This window comes from Verruconis gallopava, assembly GCF_000836295.1.
Source record: "Verruconis gallopava strain CBS 43764 unplaced genomic scaffold supercont1.85, whole genome shotgun sequence".
NCBI classification, from domain to species: Eukaryota; Fungi; Ascomycota; class Dothideomycetes; order Venturiales; family Sympoventuriaceae; genus Verruconis; species Verruconis gallopava.
The window spans coordinates 1,300-20,848 of NW_015622221.1; the positions used below are offsets into that span (position 1 = coordinate 1,300).

General features: G+C 46.9%; 8 protein-coding genes across 10 annotated transcripts; 4 read left to right on the forward strand and 4 right to left on the reverse strand.

Moving 5' to 3' along the window:
- Positions 1 to 1,901: 1,901 nt before the first annotated feature.
- Positions 1,902 to 2,138, forward strand: PV09_09574 (uncharacterized protein; the record flags this gene model as incomplete). The annotated part of the gene is made up of 1 exon (XM_016363656.1): positions 1,902 to 2,138. The coding sequence occupies one exon, from the start codon at positions 1,902 to 1,904 to the stop codon at positions 2,136 to 2,138; it is 237 nt and encodes a 78-aa protein (XP_016208496.1).
- A 717-nt stretch (positions 2,139 to 2,855) lies between these two features.
- PV09_09575 (uncharacterized protein) lies at positions 2,856 to 4,149 on the reverse strand. The gene is made up of 2 exons (XM_016363657.1): positions 3,497 to 4,149; positions 2,856 to 3,443 (listed from the first exon to the last, which is right to left on the reverse strand). The coding sequence occupies exon 1, from the start codon at positions 4,000 to 4,002 to the stop codon at positions 3,499 to 3,501; it is 504 nt and encodes a 167-aa protein (XP_016208497.1). The 5' UTR covers positions 4,003 to 4,149; the 3' UTR covers positions 2,856 to 3,443; positions 3,497 to 3,498.
- A 115-nt stretch (positions 4,150 to 4,264) lies between these two features.
- On the forward strand, positions 4,265 to 6,015 carry PV09_09576 (uncharacterized protein). Its single transcript, XM_016363658.1, has 2 exons — positions 4,265 to 4,354; positions 4,520 to 6,015. Exons 1-2 carry the CDS (start codon positions 4,339 to 4,341, stop codon positions 5,923 to 5,925), a joined length of 1,422 nt encoding a protein of 473 aa, XP_016208498.1. The 5' UTR covers positions 4,265 to 4,338; the 3' UTR covers positions 5,926 to 6,015.
- Positions 5,861 to 6,630, reverse strand: PV09_09577. Of its 2 annotated transcripts, XM_016363660.1 has the most exons (3): positions 6,580 to 6,630; positions 6,287 to 6,528; positions 5,861 to 6,219 (listed from the first exon to the last, which is right to left on the reverse strand). In XM_016363660.1, exons 2-3 carry the CDS (start codon positions 6,472 to 6,474, stop codon positions 6,105 to 6,107), a joined length of 303 nt encoding a protein of 100 aa, XP_016208500.1. In that variant the 5' UTR covers positions 6,475 to 6,528; positions 6,580 to 6,630; the 3' UTR covers positions 5,861 to 6,104. The 2 variants fall into 2 exon arrangements, with proteins under 2 accessions (XP_016208500.1, XP_016208499.1); XM_016363659.1 differs by having other exon boundaries at positions 6,287 to 6,630.
- Positions 6,631 to 6,767: 137 nt separating this feature from the next.
- On the reverse strand, positions 6,768 to 9,128 carry PV09_09578 (uncharacterized protein). Its single transcript, XM_016363661.1, has 2 exons — positions 7,096 to 9,128; positions 6,768 to 7,043 (listed from the first exon to the last, which is right to left on the reverse strand). The coding sequence occupies exons 1-2, from the start codon at positions 8,962 to 8,964 to the stop codon at positions 6,822 to 6,824; spliced, it is 2,091 nt and encodes a 696-aa protein (XP_016208501.1). The 5' UTR covers positions 8,965 to 9,128; the 3' UTR covers positions 6,768 to 6,821.
- Positions 9,129 to 11,425: 2,297 nt separating this feature from the next.
- Positions 11,426 to 13,050, forward strand: PV09_09579 (uncharacterized protein; the record flags this gene model as incomplete). Its single annotated transcript, XM_016363662.1, has 5 exons — positions 11,426 to 11,496; positions 11,550 to 11,767; positions 11,828 to 11,932; positions 11,982 to 12,089; positions 12,139 to 13,050. Exons 2-5 carry the CDS (start codon positions 11,615 to 11,617, stop codon positions 13,048 to 13,050), a joined length of 1,278 nt encoding a protein of 425 aa, XP_016208502.1. The 5' UTR covers positions 11,426 to 11,496; positions 11,550 to 11,614.
- A 2,684-nt stretch (positions 13,051 to 15,734) lies between these two features.
- Positions 15,735 to 17,786, forward strand: PV09_09580. Of its 2 annotated transcripts, XM_016363663.1 has the most exons (3): positions 15,735 to 15,775; positions 15,834 to 15,943; positions 16,038 to 17,786. In XM_016363663.1, the coding sequence occupies exons 1-3, from the start codon at positions 15,742 to 15,744 to the stop codon at positions 17,436 to 17,438; spliced, it is 1,545 nt and encodes a 514-aa protein (XP_016208503.1). In that variant the 5' UTR covers positions 15,735 to 15,741; the 3' UTR covers positions 17,439 to 17,786. The 2 variants fall into 2 exon arrangements, with proteins under 2 accessions (XP_016208503.1, XP_016208504.1); XM_016363664.1 differs by lacking the exon at positions 15,735 to 15,775 and having other exon boundaries at positions 15,797 to 15,943.
- Positions 17,512 to 18,840, reverse strand: PV09_09581 (eukaryotic translation initiation factor 6). The gene is made up of 2 exons (XM_016363665.1): positions 18,569 to 18,840; positions 17,512 to 18,497 (listed from the first exon to the last, which is right to left on the reverse strand). Exons 1-2 carry the CDS (start codon positions 18,601 to 18,603, stop codon positions 17,792 to 17,794), a joined length of 741 nt encoding a protein of 246 aa, XP_016208505.1. The 5' UTR covers positions 18,604 to 18,840; the 3' UTR covers positions 17,512 to 17,791.
- Between the last annotated feature and the right edge of the window lie 709 nt (positions 18,841 to 19,549).

The following is a 19,549-nucleotide window of genomic DNA, read 5'->3' on the forward strand; positions in this document are numbered from 1 at the left end:
TGCCGGTTCTAGCCTGTATCAAGATTGACGTGGGTGTCTTCGGCAGGTCTCTGTAATATTTGAGCGTGGAGGGGGATACGTTAGGTAGGATCTGCCGTAGCATGCCTCCTGTCTTTGCTGTAGCCCAGCTGCTCGCCCATTCTTTCTTTGCCTTTTCTTCTCCCACCTTTCTGCTGCTGGCCTCAGTCGGACTGCCCCTTCCATCGTCTTCGCTGGCGATTTAGGGAGCCTGTTATTTCGCCACCCTGTGGCTCTTTTGGCCAGCTCGTCAGCTATCTCATTTCCGGTGATCCTGATATGTGCCAGGACCCATTGGAATCTTGTCCTGATCCCTATTTGGAGCGCCGCTTGTTCGTGTATTCTGACCCCGTGCACCAGTGATTGACCTGAGCTGTTACCCGGGTTGTCGATCGCCCGGAGGGCTCCCTGGCTGTCCGCGAAGATCGTGATTTTCATTAGCGGATGTTTCTTGTTTGGGTCCCGCTTAGCTTGGATTGTCATTTTGAGGGCGAGTATGAGGGCTGAAAGTTCAGCAGCGGAAACGTTGCTCTCCCTATTTGTGCCTAGGTATCGCATTTCGTGCTTCTTTAACTTGCTGTTATACGCTGCTGCTCCTACTCTTTCCTCGATCTCACTCCCATCCGTGTAAAAACACCAGTGGCTCGGGTCTTCCTCGCGCCCTGTGCTTCCGTGTTGTGCGCAGCCTCTGCCGCGTCTTCCTTTCCACTATTACTATCTGGAGCTTCCTCTCCCAGGGTGCGAACAGCCCGAGTTTGATCACTTCTCTCTGCATCGGGCTCGGGTCTTCCTTCGTTTGGGCTTCCTCGAGTTTCTGTAGAGGGCTGAGCAATCGGTATTGCGCTGATGTTTTCGCTCCCGGGTACGTTCTCTGTCGTATTTCCTTGATATACTCGTAGTGTGGCGGTGTTTGAATTCTGTTCAGGCCTGCCTCGCAGGCTCTGCGGAGTGCTATTTTGATTGGTGGTATGTGGAGTTCAGCTTCAAGGGCGGCCAGTGCCGTCGTCCTGAATGTCCCGCTGACGTAGCATAATGCCCGCTTCTGTATGCTGGCTAGAGATTTTTCCATTTGGCTTCTCTGGGCGTTGAAGCCTCTCCCTCCCTTCGGGAAGTACCAGCATGATGCCAAGAGCTGCTTACTTGTCCTAGTGGTTCATCAGCACAGTTATCGTTTAATCGTTATCAAACTGCGTGCCAATACACTTTGATTGGAAGCAATAGTTGTGTTTTCTCCTAAATTTGTATTTACAGTCCCCATATTTTAAGAACGGATAGGTTTAACGGGCTTGGCCCGTGTCTAACCCACAGTGAAAATGTGACTGGGAAAGCAGCCGAATCAACTACTTGTTGATCAGCCCTATTTTCAGACAGCACGCAGGAGATACCTTTCATCCTTGCGCCCACCAAAAATTCCAGGAAAATAAACAATTGCTCAAAAAACCATATATATAGGCATATAGGTAAGAGCAACGAAAAGCTATAGCGTATAATGTAGTGATGCATAAAGTATAGTATTATACTATGGTAGATCCTATACTATGCTTGGTATTAGTATCGGGTGCTAGTAATATAGTGAGGACGAGACACAGACGAGGGGCTGGGGTCCTGTGCGTTAAAACTATGTCCACCCAGACTTTGGAGTATAGTAATCTCCCATAAGCTGTTACGAAGTAACACGTGATGACTCATGTGAAATGCTCATTTTGATCAATTGAGCAAAATGAGCATACCGGCCTATCAAAGAAAGGAATGATTACTCTATCACTGATGATTGGCGAAAGTGCTCATTTGAGGAAAATGAGCAAGGGAACAAGGACTTATGATTCTGGTCTATAAAATCATCCTGTCCCTACCTCTGTTAGCATCTTATTATATTTCCTTTCATGATAAGCCTTAGTTATACGTTGTTCCTTTGCTCTAGGAAGCTCATCCCTTCCGAAGTGGTTCACATTGGTGAAGCTAGTCGGTACTGGGAAAGTATTCCTAACAAAAAGCTCGAGCCCCAAGATGCTGGCGTCGACGATGATGACAACGACGAGGATGACAACGACGAGGAGAATGAGGACAAGGAGGAAGAGTTTGAGGAATCTCCACCGGGCTGTGCTAAGCCGGTTACCTGAGAGCTTCTCCAAACATCGACGCGCAATGTTTTCACTTCTATCGAGGTCTTGCAACGAAGAAAGAATTATGGTACGAACGAGGCCTGGAACCGCCAGTGTCCGACCGGGAAGGAAGAGATTCCATGGTTAAGATCATGTGGCACAGCCGAGCCACGTATCACGCAATGCTGGAGACCCGGAGCTCGCAGCCCAGGCTAGGAAAACCACTGTGGGCAAAAAGTGGTAACGGTCTTTGAGGGACGTGACCGCGTTGTGGTTAAGCCGGGGCTCAAGTAAACAGATACGGCATGGACAGCAACACAGCAAATGAAGAGGATTATTCACTGGGAGTCCGTCGAAGGACGTGAAGGGTGATACAACGATTAAGTAAGATGCTGGAAGCCCTAGACACCAATACGATCTTTGACACAGAGACTGACGAGGATAACTACGCTGCAAGATGCTTAAGGATGGCAGAAACCGGCTTCTCGAAGGGCAACTAGGACGGAGAAAGTTCAAGATGATTCGAAGTAAGTGCAGGCTAACCATTTAAGCCATCTGTCTTGTGGAACAGGCCCTCAATGCAGAGAATGAACAGAGAGGCGCAACGGACAATGCGGAAGGAGGGGACTGAACAAGTACCATGCATTATAGAAGCTGCAAGCTTCCAAGAGCTGTAAGCTATAACTTGGATTAGTAAATGAACCAGAATGTACAGACGGCCGCCACTCGCTGGAGATGATGATGATGATGATGATGATGATGATGGAAAGCGGGTGGGTGGCGTAAGTGGCAGCTGACTAGTCGTGTTTGTGTATACGACGCAGCGACGTCGAGTACAGTAATCGGCTTCTTGTCATATACCGTAGGCAGTACAAGAACTGTGGACATCATCGCGTGAATTGCCAGAGCGATGAAGACCAAAAATTGGAAATAAATAGACAGCTTCACTTTCATGCAAAGCTCCTGTTCCACGACTCGTGCCGACAACATCCGTTCGCATGTAAATAAGACACAACAGCAGAAGAGAAAGTGCAGGCGTGATCTTTGTCGCTGCTAGGCGACGCAAAGCGAGCGCAGGCGAAACCCAAGCCTCGCTCTGCTGAGCTACCTTGACCAGCCGGAAAGCTGGAAGCCTTATCCCATGGAAGTTCGATTGGGCATGCCCACTTGCGTACGGTACATGACGCGAAGCCGTTTACCAGCCTCACTTCTAAAGCTCTGGAATATTTGGGCGGATCATTGTTTCCGCCGTGCGCAAAACTCCCCTTCACGTTTAACAGCATTCGTTCAGATCAAAATTGACGTTTCTGAGTCGGTTCACTCCTTCATTTCAACTGTCAGTTTGCTATCCATGCCAAAAAATAAATCTTACTTGCCTTCAATATGGCTTGAACAAATCTTGACCGCCCTTAACACCCCCTGTTGCTAATCTCGCCAGCCATTCATCCTTCCCTTTGACTATCCACCTGACACTGTCATTTACCCAGCCTGCGAGTGCTTCGTGTACAGCAGTGCCATCTTCTCTCGGGACACGAATCCACATTTCTTTATCCTTTAGCTTCAAAATATCCACAGGAATGGCAGCGCCATGTAGCCCTACGAAGCGTTGGAGCGCAGAAGTCAAATGCCTTTTTGCTGTGATTATATCTAGTTCTCCATTGACTGATGCGGTAAGTGTCGAGAAGAGCTGTAAATGAAAGTACATCCATGAAGGCTTGCGAATAGTCTCGAGGTGAAGAGCGTGGCAGGGATTCTTCTTTTGCTTTCTCTTTGAATATTGAATATTGGGAGAATTTTCAAAGTCTCTTTTTTGAAAATTCAAATCTCCATGATTATCGTCCTTTTGCTCTGTATCCTCCACGACTGCGTTGTCCGTCGCCATGCTTGGCACTTAGTCCTGTTGTTGTTGGCGGATGTTAAAGCTGATCTCATTTACCCTCTTCTGAAGCTAGCCCATTGACTGCGAGCTCATAATAAAGAGGAGATGTCTCCAAAAATTCAAGGTTGCTTAAAGACGCATTGTACAAATGTGAGAACACGATTAAAAGAACGTAGTTAGGGTTGGTGCACGCTAGCGGAACTCTTCCGTGCTTTAGCCATGTCTGCCTTGATTCCATGCGAGCGGTGCGAGACTGCCTCCTACTGAGCAGTTTCGTTGGCGTATTGTTCCTCCAGATTGAACCTGCTTCTAGTACTGGTCGTATTTCTCACATGAGTTATGGTCCGATGCTGTTGTGAGTCCTCTTTATTCTTTCGCCGAGCGTCCTTTGGAAAATCCGGTGCGCAAACACGACGAAGTCATACTGAATAGAGTACTGCGATCGCTACAAGAAACTGACCGACATCGCGACGGTTTCTTTGACTGACTGTGCTTGAATTATTGACAATGTCCCAAAAAGATTCGAAAGCGCTCACGAAGCGCTCCGCCGAAGACTCGCTTATGCTCCCTCCGCCACCGACCAAGAAGATTAAGCGACCCTCCAAAGTATTAGACGAGGATCAGTATACGTCTGCATTATCGCACATTATAGCACGGGACTTCTTCCCTGGTCTCGAAGAAACTGCGTCGACACAGGAGTATCTAGATGCCTTACAATCTGAAGACAAAGAGTGGATAGCACGAGCAGGAAAGAGATTGACGCAGATTATGACACCTGGTCCAAACGGAAGGCAAGCTAGAGGCAAGATAGGAACGAGGACGACACCGTATACTGGATTATCAAGTGAAACGCCGCAGGGCTGGGTAGGAGACACACCATGGACAGTCGGAAGAACAGAAGTTCATGATCAAAGCCGACCTAAACCACCAAACATTAATATGAATATGTCGCTATCTGCTTTTCAAGCTAAATACACGTCTGAAGACAATGAATCATTCAACGCTCTCCTCGACAAAGGAAATGAGCAGAACCGCCAGAAAAATGCCTGGTTATGGAACGGCAACCAGATCCCAGGCGGTGCGAGAGTACTCGAGCAGGCAAAGCAGCAGAAATCGCTCGAGGCGCTCAACTCGCCATCCGCATCGAACGACATCATACTGGCAGATCGAGCTTGTGATAAACGCCCTGCAATGCCAGAGTACAGAAAGGCCGAACCGAAGAACAGCCTCATGTTCATCCCCGATTCGATAGAAGATTATCAACAGACCAGTATTCAGGAAGCTGAAGCAAAATCTCTGGCCCCCCCAAAAGCTATTAATTACGCAGGTACGCGTATGCCCGATGAGTCAAATCCTGTGTCAAGCGTCCCGCCAAGTCCCTCCATGAGTGCGGTCGACGCTGCAGTTACGGGAAGGCCGCATTTCTCAGCTTCCGAAGCTGGGTACTCAGGAGCAGAGACACCAAGAGTGGCAGGGTACAAATTTGTGGATGCTGAAGTTCAGCCGCATGAGATAACTTACATGGAGCGCCGATCTCGTGGGGAATCCAAAGAGCAGCCTGATCCTGACAATGTGCTCAGATTGCTTGGGTCCCCAGATGCCACACCTAACCCCTTCAAGCTTCCCGAAACCAGCAATAGAGAAAGACTACATCTCAAACTTGTCGACAGGGTTAATAGAAATCGGAGAACGTCAAGTGATAGGCTAGGTGCACTGATGGGGGGCCAAACGCCTGGAAGGACGCCAACCCCGAAATTTATGAGCGCAAGTGGCATCAAGCGAGCGCCAGGAAACCTGACTCCTGCAGCTCAGAACCTTCTGAGAAAGATTGGGACATCCGCTCACGCAACAAGTGCATGGGATGCGAAGTCAAAAGGAAAAGAAGATTCAAAGCTTGCCGGTGTAACACCAAGGATAAGTAGATAACACAAAGATGCGTGTATGATAATTACGATCGATTCAAGCCAAAGATTTATATGAGGCGCTGAGAGGATAATGATGCACCGAAAATATCCTAACCAGAAAATCCCGCTTTTTGTTTCTTCCTTTTGCTTTGCGTATTTTCGAGCTCCGCTGTATTCCTTATGATCGTATCATGTAATATTTCACGATGCCTCGTTGATCGTCACAACTTGATCCTCTTCAATGCTAGGCGGATACTCCGTGCTCAATGTGCTGACCATCTCAAATGTCTTGGCTGATGCAGTTGCTGCGAAACCCCTAGGATAGTTTGTTAATAAGGTCTGCTTTTTGCCTTCAAGATATGATTCTCGCACGATCCACATACTTCAATATACGGTATTCGTGCGTAATAATCCCGCCAGCCTTCAGAATGGCCTCCTTGGCTTGATCGATAATATGGCTCGGTGTATCAGATGACCAGGTCATGATAACGCTTTTCTGAGGTTGAGTTGCCGCAGCCGCAATAGCGACGAGGCCGAAAAGGGCGAGGAGCAAGTTTCGAAGGAATTGCATGGTGTTTGCAGACTGATGTTCTTGTGTGATGTAAGAGTGACTTGGAGAAACTGTCTAAGGGCCTCAGGTTAGCATTTCTGCTTCGGTCAAGATATGTGAGATTACCTGTAAATGGCGATGTGGTGGTGGTTGTGATGGTGTGAGGTGTGGATGTCGACAGTTATAAGCCACTTGTGAAGTTGTGCAGAGTGGACCTGGATAGAACTATGACGTCGGTCACGTGTGTAACAATTTGTCAAACCCATCTAAGTACGAAGCTCTCAGACAACACACGAATCGAGATAAGTTGCAAATTGAGAGGAATAAGATCCAATTTGTCCTAGGTCTATTTCAATTCGATTATGCACCTAGGAGCTACAACTGCACTGCGGCTTCTCCTTGTACTTCGGTACATCACCACAAAATCTCTCCGCGTCGGCTTGAGCCTTCTTAAGATTTCCCTTCTCGAAGCTCCAGGACTCTGCATACGGGTCTAATGCCATTTTCATAAGGTTTGGGAGAACATCTCTGTCCCCTTGGTGTTCTACGCGCTCGATCACTTCGTCCAGAATCCAGCCCTTCGGCACAAACTATAGTTCAAGTTAGTCCGACATCCTTAAGCCAGCTAAAGATGATACGTACGTTGGGATTAGCAGCATTCATGGCATTCCACCTCACCTTATCATCGGCATCACCCCAATCTTCCGCTATTCTGACTCGCCAGGAATCAAGCCACTTTGCAATTCTAGTTCTCGCTTCGTCAGACACAGTTTGGTCTTGTCTAAAGAAGATTGCAGCCTTCTCTCTTCTCTTTTCTTCGCTAATCAGATCCTGTAAGCTGAAGAACTTGGAGCTTAGTCTTCTAAAGCTTTGGTTGTAGTCAAGTTCGTATGCCTCCAAAATATCTAACCACTCCGAGTACAGTTCTTCAAAATCCGATTGCTTAAAAGTTTTTAGGCCAAAGCGTGCTGTCATTGATTGCTTGTAGACCTCCATGAATACAGCCTTATACTCCTCGCCTGCAGAACCGATAAGTGTTTCCGCACGCTCAATCAGCTCATCAGCATCTTCTTGTTTCACGCCTGTTCCGACGAATGTCTCATCATCGACAATGGGTCCTGAGCCAATAAGTTCGCCAAAGGCTTCTCCAAGTCGCACTAAGTTCCACCAAATAATTGTCGGCTGGTTTTTGTATGCGTATCTTAACATGTGATCGTCGTGATTCGGCGTGTAATTTGGATCAAAGACATCCATAAACGCGAATGGGCCGTAGTCCATGCTAAGACCATAGATCGATGTATTGTCGGTATTGAGCACACCGTTCATAAAACCATACGCTTGCCACAATGCCACTGTGCGCGCATTCCTACGTACAATTTGTCTGTATAGTCGAGTATATCGGTTTTCCGCGAATTTACCTTCTCCTTCAATGGTATCCTTGGAGACACCAGACTTAGTCTCAAGAGCTTGTGCTCCATCTACAACTTTCGAGTCCGTGGTGGGTATAGTACGCGTCGAATTTGTTTGATCTTTGGCTGCCATGGTATCCTTACTTGCCTCAATGTTTTCTCCTTCTGTCGATCGTATTTTCGCCGGTAAGTTCTCCCATCCGCCGTACAGCTTTTCCGCTACGAAGTCTGCCAACTTTCTTAAGAGATTCCTGTTTCCTCGCGCCCGTAATAAATCAAACGTTCCGATCCTGATCCATGTCTCTGCAAATCTTGCGACAATAGCCCCAGGCTCTATTCTTTCGCGTATAACTTTTGCTTCGGGCGCTAGCACTAGGCTCAAAGCACGTGTAGTAGGTATGCCAATCGCATTCAGATATTCGCTAACCACAAACTCGCGCAAGCTGGAGCGAAGTACAGCCTTTCCGTCCGCAAATCGAGAATAGGGTGTTCTTCCGGCACCCTTCAACTGCAATTCGTACCTTTCCGGCCAAGGAGCTTTGCAGGTCTTCTTTTCCGTCTCGAACAAGCTGATAGCTCTTCCATCGCCGAGTTGACCTGCCCATTGTCCAAATTGGTAGCCACCATAGCATTGTGCCCAGGGATATATTGCATCATCTGGCACGTTCGCGTCTGGCCCGTCGTCTTCAAGCGTGATTATTCTATTTCCTGCTAGCGTCTGCAGAAACTCGTCTGATTTTTCCTCGCCTTCTTTGATGCCCAGATCCTTCATGGCAGCAGGACTTACTGCAAGTAATTCGGGCGATTGTGTATTCTCGGGACGGACAAATGTATATAGAGCATCCTTGACCAATCTCGGGAAAAGGTCTTCATGGTCGCGCGGTAGTTTATGAGATTTGGACGGCGTCGGGACGTCTGGATCAGCGGGCAAGTTTGAGGTAAAAACATTCGTCTTGGGCAAATCGTACAGCGTGTAAGTAGAACGCAAGCCGCTTGTGCTGCTCATATGTGACGCCATTTGGGCTAAACGCTTGCTCATTGGCAATATCCTGTAGGCTATGTTTGCTCCAGTCGCTCTCCTTGAAAAGTAGAGCAACAGCATGAACTAGAATTGGGAAAATGCTCTAGGTCAATTTACAGTCATACGAGCTGCGACGAATGGGGCTGTGGATAAAGAGGGTTGCGTATGTATCATCGAGAATTCTGGACTGCTACGATTACATATGCCTGATGCCGGTTTGTACCTTTAGCTCGGTTGTAGGGATGTTCAGATCAGAACAAGCCCTGGAACGTCATTGCGTTGCCACTCAACGTCCCGCACGCTTGGATGTTCTCGGAGGCCGAAACCTCAGGCACGAAGGCCTCCAGTTGAATCGGGTGGGAGCTGGGGAGTGCAGTGACTTGCTGTGCTCCACCAACGCAGCCGCAGCTGCAGGGGCCCTTGAGAGTTTCTAGAACGAACCGCTTCTACAACGTCCGTAGCTGAAAGAACAGCCTCCTATCGAACGGAATTCTAAGCTCGGCCTGGGACTCAATTCCATAGAACTAACTGTACTGTGTTGCGTTGCGCTGACGGGGCAGCTTCCAATTGGACACCTTTGCACTCTTCCAAAATAATTCAAGACTGAGAGTAGAACGTTGCATCCATAGTAGTTCAAACGGATCGGGGTGGTTCATTGGGTGGATCGTCCCATTCCTGTTGTTCGTCCCTCTTTGAGGCATTCCCACGCTTTGATGTTCCAATGTGCCTGCCGCGACCCAACCTTGTCAAGCTGGACACGGTACGGATGACACAGTACAATGACGTGAACGACAGTTTCACCCGGGGAAGCCGTTTCGAAGATGGCGATGCTCTTGTGAGGTTGAAACAAGTTAGACTTCTCAAGGCCGCGTCAGGTTGGGTAACAGTCTTGCAGGAACAATGACAAACAAAGCAAGCGTTCAGTCTTCAATTGGTTATTTCTTTTGAGTAAGTACATTGCTGGATTCCGCTTCGTGATTCGACCGGCCCGTCATTTAGAACTAGGGCTCAAGATGAAATAACCTTGCTGATCGGAACTGGGACCATTTTCTGTCAGCGACAAAATAACATTGGGATCACACGCGGAAACCTCGTCATGCCGCGCTTGAAACTGGCGCGAAATGCGTTCTCTGCTCACGAGCAACCAACAGCCTATATGACTGTGGAAAATTTTCTATCCACCAAATATCGTAGCCGATATGTTGACTTGCGAGTAGTCTATCGCTTACCACCTTGTTGGGCCGCTTGATCTCCCAAATCGCGGAAAGATCAACGTCTGACTTTGCCAAACTGATGAGACTCACGGATCACCAGCGCATGGCAACCCCACCAACATGGATCCTTTTACGCCTGATTGACGACTCTTGCCACGCGTTTGACAGCTCAGAAAATCATACCAGTCTATCGTCGCTTCACATGCAGCTTCGAGTCATTGCTTAGCATAGCTCTAAACCCATCTCAGTCACCTCGTTTCTACGTCTTCAATGGCCTAGAACATAAGCCTTTATTCGGGCGAAGATCCATTAGGACAAGGTACGTACATCCTACCCGCGATAGGCTGCACACGTGGTCAGTATTTTGTTTCGCACGTCTCCTGCGTCTTGCACGACTCAAGCTTTAGACTCGGGCGTGAATATGGAAATGTATAAGCACTCGTAGATCCATTTCCTTACACTACGCGAACGTGATGTACGACTGTCCAACATTGCGCAAACTGCGCAAACTGCGCGAATACACCGTACACATCGATCTGCTCATGATTCAGTTTCGGACCTCGTTCCCGAGTTCTCTGCGCTTTTCACCAATGACCGTGATTTCAGCTTTGGCTTTGGTTGTTCGTATTCCTTCTCCTGCGGGTGGAGGACCAGACATCAATGCTACATTAGGGCTTGCTTGCCTCAAAATACTCACGTCTAATTTGATGTAGGGCAAACGAGGCTTTAGCGAAGTCCGCTTCTCACACAACCAGCCTTGCGATACTTCATTAACTCCCACAGTGAACTCAATCGGAACCAGCCGGGCCTTGTTTCTCTTAATCCTCTTACAGGCCATTGATCTGTTCCTGAATTGTATCCTGGGCAATGATAAGCGCCCCCTCTCCACTCGTTGACCAACTATGATCTCTTCGCTTCGTTTGAACAACGCCACCCTTCCAGGGATGTCACTCCATCAATTAAACGGAGACTGCATTGTCAACGGCCTGATGGTGCTTCATGCTTGATGAAAAGTCAAATTATCTGGCAACCCGGTCAAGGATTTCCGAATACCCATGCAGTCGTGGGCCTTCTTCCTTGTCAATCTTCATCGAGAAGCTTGATGATTCTCTGCTACTTTTTTTCAGGAACGATCATCTCATGGCAAAGTCATGCCCTCGTTTCTCCCGTCCTCATGATGCACGCAAATTGTTTGACATCTAGGAGCAGTCGCATATGGTTGCGTGTTCTGCTGGCATTGCAGGTCGTGAGCACTTACGTCCCGTAAGGATTTAACAAGCGATCTTTTATATTTTCTATTGTAGCTGACTCAGTTCACATTTTCCACCCTTACCCTCTTCCTTCTTCGTATGCTTCGGTCTAAACTATATTTTTATTCTCGGCGCAATTCTGGAAAATTGTAAGAATTGCTTAAACATAAACCCGTTTAAGTTTGCTGAAAGTTCCTTTTAGAACCCCAAAGTTATAAGCTAAGTTATTTGACGTGTTTGTTCTCTTCAAGCTGTCAAACAGGAACCATGGACCTATATGATAACCGTTCTGCTTCGGTGAAAGCCGTGGCATACTTGTTCATTGCGCTTGCTTGGTTCACATTTCCCTTACGAATTTGGGTTCGAGGCAAGATGTTAAAGTCTCTTGGAATTGATGATATTCTAACCACAATTACACTGGTAAGCTCAAGGTTATCGTTTCGATGACTTAGACTTGAAGGTACTCAGACTCTAGGATAGGCCATTTTCACTGTCTTTATAGCTTGGGTCCTCTACGCTGCAGAGTACGGGACTGGAAGACATAATGCAAGTCTTATGCCAGAAGAATTGGTAAAAGCACTGAAAGTGAGTATTATATTATCATGCGGAATCGTCCTTAAGCTAAATATGGAAGGGCTGGTGGTACGCCGAAACGTTCTATATTCTATCTTGCTTCTTCTTGAAGATCGCGTTTGGTTCTTTTTTGTTGAGGGTGGCTAAGGAAAAGCTTCATCGCGGTGTCGTAAGTACCCTATTCTCCACAAGAAATATATGCTAAGTATTCAAAATAGATATGGGTTCTTATCGCAACCAACATTGTTTTCTACGTCTTCTACTTTTTCCAGTCGATCTTCCAGTGTTACCCTATAGATCAATATTGGAACAGAGTCAGCCCCATATCAAAGGGCTCTTGTCACAACCCGAATTTCACGGCAGATAGCACTTATGCGCAAAGCGCCCTAAGCATCGTTACCGACTTTACGTACGCGACTCTTCCAATCTTTATAGTGCGTAAGTTGCACATGACTCGCTACAAACGCATAAGCTTGAGCTTTGTCCTTGGTCTTGGAGCGATCGCAAGCATTGCCGTCATCATACGAATTCCATACGTAGTCACCCTTGCCACCTCAGAAGATTTTCTCTGGCAAACGACGGACGTGGTCATCTGGTCCTGCGTGGAACCTGGTCTCGGTATTACCATTCTTAACCTTGCTGTAATACGTCCGTTGCTTCGCATGGTTTCTTCACAATTCGAAGACATTACTAGTTCCGCAAAATCTCGAAAGCAAGGCTATACCTCAGGAGTATCCAATTATCGTAAAGCCTCAACGTACGGCACCAGCACTACCATAACCAACAATGATAACCCACGGTGTAGCGATGTGAAGTGCACCTGTAGCTGTCACGATCCTTGCTTTTACGGTAAGGATGTCCAACAGGCGGATATTGAACACGATCTTGCACTCACTCCCGTTTCGCCAAAGGCAGCGCACATGAAGACAGATGATGCCGGTATCCGCAGGACAACAGAGATATTTTCCTCAAGCGAGCCACGAACTGACGATAAATATCTACAAGACTCACCAAATACAAAATATGGAATCGCAGAGGGGGAAGGAGACAAAACTTGTTTGGTCAAGCCAATGATAGGCAGGGAAAGCTATCAAGGCATCCATGAGAGCGTTTTGCGACGAGCCATCTAGCTCTGAAGAATATCTTCATGAAGACGACAAAGTTGATGTCTAAAAGCTATGCTAAACCAGAAGAAGGGCTTGTAGTGTTATTTTGAGATACTTTAGTCAAAGTATTTCATACTCTGAATATGCCCTGCCTTTGTTCGCCAAATATTACGAAAACAAACATTGTGTTACTGATTGTCAGCTGATACTTAAGGCTAACTCCCATGGTACGCAACATTCGTTTTAACAGAAATATACGTCTGCAAAGAAGCAACAAGTGCAATTCTTCTAAAGCTAGATCAGCTTTGACTGATAACTGAAACTTGGATGGAAGGATCTTGCAACGCCATTGTAAATACCTCAGCGGAATGAAGAATCAAAATCTTTTGTATTGGTCCTGTTTCATATGCAGCCTCTTTTATTTGCTAATCCAGCCTCGCTTCAGGCGCCAGTTGGAAAAGTTCCTGGGTGGAGTACCCTTCGGATTTAGGACGTTAAATATCAAAGCCATTCCTAAGAGTAATAAGGAAAGAATGAGGTCCGGACTCATCATGCTGGAGACATTAAGTGTCACAGAGCCACTAGAATATGTATGGCCAATGTTCCTACAGTGAAGCAGCATGTTGGAAGCCGATATTCTTGTTACAGGTCGCAGCATGTCGCAAGTCACGTGAGTCTGACTCAGCAGATATTCTAGCTTATCTATAAGTTGCTTCAGGATTGAAACCTAACAACTAACAATCCAATCCATCATATAATCTATGCTACCGTTTGCACCATAATCACTTCCTTTTTCCTTCTTGTACGCTGCATAACGGCGATTCCTTTGCATGGCTTAGCTTAGCTAGGCACCCACATGCAACACAGCACGAGAATCACGTGACTAATCATGATATCATATTATTTTATTTTCTTTTTGGAGTTTATTAGAGAAAGCTAGTTTGACAAATCAGTAATATAGGAATTGGTAATAGTGATTTTGGAGGATCACTGTGATTACCAGCTTTCCTTTACATAGAAAAGAATGACTTCTGTCGTTTTTACGCTCAGTGTAGTTAAATTGTCTGGTATATCTGGTTTGTTAGTTCATGTTACTTTCTCTACCTAAAGCCAAACTATCCCAAGCTCTGAAACTATTCTTACTGTAACGGTTTTAGGCTGACCGCCACTTCAGGGGGTAGGACACTCGATGTCAAGGCCTTCCTGAGGGTGAGAAAATCAAGAGGGAGAGAGAAGCCTCCTACAGATGGGAACTGTAAAGAAGCTTAGAAGTAGGATAAGATAGTTAGGATAAGGGTATAAAAGAAGATAGAGTAAATAGGGAAGATTAGAGTAAAGATAAAGCAAAGCAAAGCAAGGCAAAGCAGGGCAAAGCAAAGCGAAGTTCTGTACGAGGCAAAGCAAAGCTGGTTTCTGTTTTCTTGTTCTTGTCTGAAGCTGTTGTTTTTTTTTTTCCTTTTATCTTTCCTTATCCTTCTCTTCTTATATATCCTTGCCATATCATATGACATCTAAGACCCTTGCTCCTCTGTCACGTGATGCCCTTCAGAGTATGAACCATTTTCCCCAGTACATTACCTTATTGATCTTCCTTTTCCTTCATAAGCTCTGAGAATACCATTGCCCTATTGCTCTTGGAGGTTCATCCCTTGCGAAGTAGCTTGCGTTAGTAAAGCTAATCGGTATTGGAAAGGTATTCCTAACAATTCTATGCAGAAGTGTGTGCACTAGCTAAAAAGCTATCACCATAGGTGATAGATGATAGCCACAAGCCCCTACTGCCTCTATCACTGTAGCCCATTCACGATCGCCTTTGCGTACGAGTTATCCCACATGATGTACTCGCAAATCTCTATTACAAAGACTGTCTTATCAAAGTTGTAGATATCGTTATTAACAATGCCGTATTTCATGATCGTATTGCGGACAAATGTGAACCATTGTTGGATAAATTCAGGATCTTTGCATAAAGCACGCTGGTAATTTTATTTACGGTTACATTGTTATTTGAGCTCTGGTTGGCAGTTGAGGAATCTTTAAGGCCAGTTTTTGCCAACATGTTTACTGGGTCCGCATTCCTTCTGCAGCAATAGATTGGCTGCTGATCGCAGATTTGATGGTGACAATTAGTAACCTTGACCTGCAATGCTATATAACTATGCTCTTAGGGTCTCCTCTTCGGTTATTGTAAGTTTGAGGCAAACAGGTCGGCAATCACGCCCGACGCTGGCCGTGAATACGATTGCATAAGGTAATTCCAGGCACGTCATAAAGTCGTGCAGTAGCTCGATTTGTTAGTCCTGATTGAGAATTGATTGCTTGAATTGCCAATAAAAGTTTCTCCTCATTCTGAGCTGTTTTGGACATATTGTGTTATAATGATAAATTTCCGCAGTTATGCGCGACCTGCAATTGTTGGCGTGCGCGACTTGGTGGTATACGACTTCGTGGTGAATGACGTTAAATTATTTTATCTCGCATGATGAGATTTACGAGGATGTCGATGTAAACTTACACCAGGTTCAGGTGTAAATTAACTTACCATACTTGTAGGATGAAAATACGCCAGTCATGATGTCTGTAACTTAGTTCTACGGATCGAATCAAAACTCTTCAGTTTTCGGTTGTGGCGCTAAACCCTTTCTGCTGATTTGGTTAGGAAACTTTATACTCAACTCAATTTTAACTACGCTCATTTTTTGCAACTCCAACAATATGTATCGCGGGGAGTTGCCTGGATTCTACTGGGGTAAGATACAAAGCGATGCTAAGATTACCGAAATAGCTAATACATATGTCGACAACAGATGAAAACAAGGCTAAATACTTTCGAGTGCAAGAAAACCATTATGCTGGGGCTTCTTCAAAGTCAGCATACACGAAAGCTAAAGTAGAGGAACTAGAGAAAGAAAACAAAGTAAGCAGAAGATTTCTTATTTCGATGTGGTTAATACATCATAAATATACATTATTGCATACTTTCGCTCATTTTTGGCTCATTGCCTTTCTAGAAACGCAAACGCCAGGAAACTTTGCAGAAGCAACGAAAGCGGCATCTTGTGCAACGTGCGTCTCCTTTGGTGACGCCTCGAGCCAGCTATATAGGCTTGCACGCAGAAGCTGGCCAACGAGCGAGCATCTCTCGCATCCTCCAGGACGGTGCAGAGGCATTTGCTCGGTCTCTGGACTCAAAAGTACTGCTTGACCTTGAAGATCCAGGCTCCGCTAGGAACCTATACGTAGATTACAGATCCGATTTTCATATCTCCCACTTTGACTATGACCCGGCTACACGAGGGATGGTGCTGGGCATGAGCCCAAACAACGATTTCAACTACGATTCCGTAGTTTCTGTACTCCCAGAATGCTTTCCAGCGACAAAATCGAATGACGACGTAGAATATGGTCCTGAGAACCCTGTATACACGTGGTCTGCGGTTCGCCCCGTTTCGGTCTTTCAGTCCCCCCTCTCGAGCATAAACATCAATCCCAAGACTCGCACATTTGTTACAGCCAGTACAGGCGACCGCCAACCACCCACTGTTCAGATAAGCCAGCTTGTTTCGCCTGAGTCTGCTGCGCCCAGCCAGCCCCTTGATAGCGGTATTTCCTCTCTCTTCCGGCCGCCGAATCTAACCACCATATTTTGCACCGCAATCAACCCTTGGCTAAGCCCCGACAAAGAGGAGCACATAGCCGTCGGCTCTGGCGGCGGAAGTGGTGTGAATTTCTTTGGCGCGTGGGTCGATTCCGGGATGAGGAGCCAAAATTGGCGACCACTGCCTGCTATGAAAACCTACTCCGACGTCCTAGCCTTAGATTGGCTTGGTCCGAATCTCCTCGCTGCGGGGCTAAGAGATGCAAGTGTAATGCTGTATGATATTCGTGCACAGCAGGGCATCAAGCGCATGAGGCACCACGGAGGGGTGGTAGGTCTCAAACGCGCAGACGTTGATGAACGTTTCGTGGTGGCTGGCATGGAGTCTATGATGGCTCTGTATGACTTACGTGCCCTTCGAACCATTGACGCAGGGAATTTGACTGGCTGGTCAAGCGCCGACAAAAGGACTGCTAAAGCAAAGACTAGATCACTTGGCTTCTATAGGAAGCAGCTGTCTATTATGGAGACGGAGGCCATGCGGATCGCCAGACCTATTTGCATGTTCGAGTATCAGAACGATTATGATATGTTGGGTATGGATGTCAGCTCGGACTTAGGTATTGTAGCTGCGGCTGAAGAGGGAGGTTTTTTGAGATTAAGCAACTTGAGAAATGCAGCAACGATCAAGAGGTGGAAGGTTAGCCGCAAACAGGACGAGAAGATACGATGTGTAAGGTTTGTGGAAGACGAGAGAGGCGTGCCAAAGGTGGTGGTAAGCTGTGGTGCGCGGATCGCAGAATTTTCTTGGTAATGCAAAAGTCAAGACAAGGATCATGATTACGACGCTGCTGATAACGATGGAAGAAAGAAGGATGCAATGAAACTGAAATAAGGTGCAGGTTGTCAGTCCAAGGTTAGGACTTGCACGAGTGCTATTGCAGAGCGTCTAAGGACGCTTTGAGCTTGAGAAGCTCGAGCCTGTAGAAAGTATACAAGCTCCTTGTGCATCGAAAGGCCAAGCATGTTCAATGGCTTTAATGAAGCCATTTTCAAGACACATATTGACTGCAGTAAACCAGCCACTGGCGGATCTTTCCGTTGGGCATCAAGCCAAACGATAAAAAGCAGCAAAAGCCAACAGGTCGTAGAACCGAATATCACCGCCTAGTAGAAGCTTTCCACCATGGCTTCCTTGTTCTTGCCTCCGATATCACCTGGTGCATTGCCCTCTCCTAACCTGAATACCGACTCAACGACAGAAACCTCCGTGGCCGTGGTGTCTGCTCCACAAACTGCCATCCAGTCGTTTACAACCATACCAGCGCCGACAACGGGCGAACCTCTATTGACCGAGCCAGCGACGAGCGGTACCTGTAACAGGCTCGAGAGCTCGTCCTGATCTGATATGGGTGTTTTGGGATGTACGAGGCCTCCTACATTAGACAGCGACATATATGATCCGACCAAGACATTTGACGCGATGGTCTGCCTAAAAACTTCGACCCCTAACACGTCCGCGATTATCTCTTCCGTCTCTCGGGAAAGATCCGGATGTATGAGCGCGACGTGATCGTTTGCGCAAATCACGTTGCCCAGAGCTGAAAGCCGCTCTTCGATCCGTTGGATTTTAACTTCGTCTGGAAGTGAGTTCCGCAGGTGTTGCAGTTCCTGATCTGTAGTCGTAGTGGGAACAAGGAGTCCCTTCTTGTTGCCGGCGGTGAGACGGCCGATGATTCGCGAGCCGGCAATTGAGGTGTGCACTATTGGTATGACGTCTTGAAGTTCGGATTCGAAGATGGAGTAGAAGTTCGTGGAGGCGCCCTGCGCGACAAGGGCATAGCTGTTTGTGAGAGTGGCGAAAACGCCGATTCTGCAACTTGGTGTTAGCAAACCGCTCGAAGCGGAAATCCACATGGCACTGGTTTGAGGAGGCAGACTGACTCGTTTGAGTTCTCGAATTGTGCGCGGACAGCCATGATTGTATTATATGAACGCGGTTTGTTCTATTGGGAGGTGGAAAGGATGAGGGCGGGGTCGGAACTGGTTTGTGAGCGCTAGAACTACGGCTAGCAGGCGTAGCGCAAACTCCTTCTGAAAGGTTGGGCGAAGTCGAAAGGGCACGAGGTTGCTCTTGTTTATGATCTCGTTCAGAATCTGGCACACGCGCAAACTTTATGTTCGCAATCTGCAGTTTTCAGCAGGCCATGACGAAGTGGGGCTCAGATTTTCCCCTTCGTTTTGCGGGCTGTGGCGCGGCCAAACCAAAAAATTTAGAAGCACAGACATCCGGGTGACTCACCTAGTTTTCCGCTTAGCACTTGTACGTTGTAGGCGGACAAATCAAGGGAGCGCCTCTGGAATACGAGATGACTGCGTCGGTGGTTCAGACGTATCGCAGTGCGTGGTGCATCATATGGCTTTGTGATGACCCAGAATGATTCACCGTGGGTAATTCTGAAAATGACCTCGACGTACACGACGTTGAGTAGGGTAGAATGCGTGCTTCGTGCCTGGCTTAGAATCAGCGTTCCGCCATTCTCCCAGTCTTAAAGAAAGCACCATGGCCCCATTTGAGCATGGGAACAAGGAACAGGTACTGCAATAAGACCAAGTTCACCGAGTCTAACCCATAAGGCCGATCTGTATCCACAACTCAGGAGCTCCTAGTTTTGCTTTGTGTTTGATAAGCGATGCATCTACGCGGGGGAAAAGAATATATCAGTAATATCTCTGCAATCAAAACTCATGGTTTCCAAAGTTATTGGGGCTGAAGGGGAGATTTCAAATAAAATCATGGATCATCCACTCTGGTCGAGGCTGGCCATATGTGTCCATAGTGTAGTATGAATGTGGTAATTGGCGTGGCTGCAGCGTGCTACCGATTTCCGTCGAAATGCTTGCGCCTGAAAAGAGAGTCGAGGA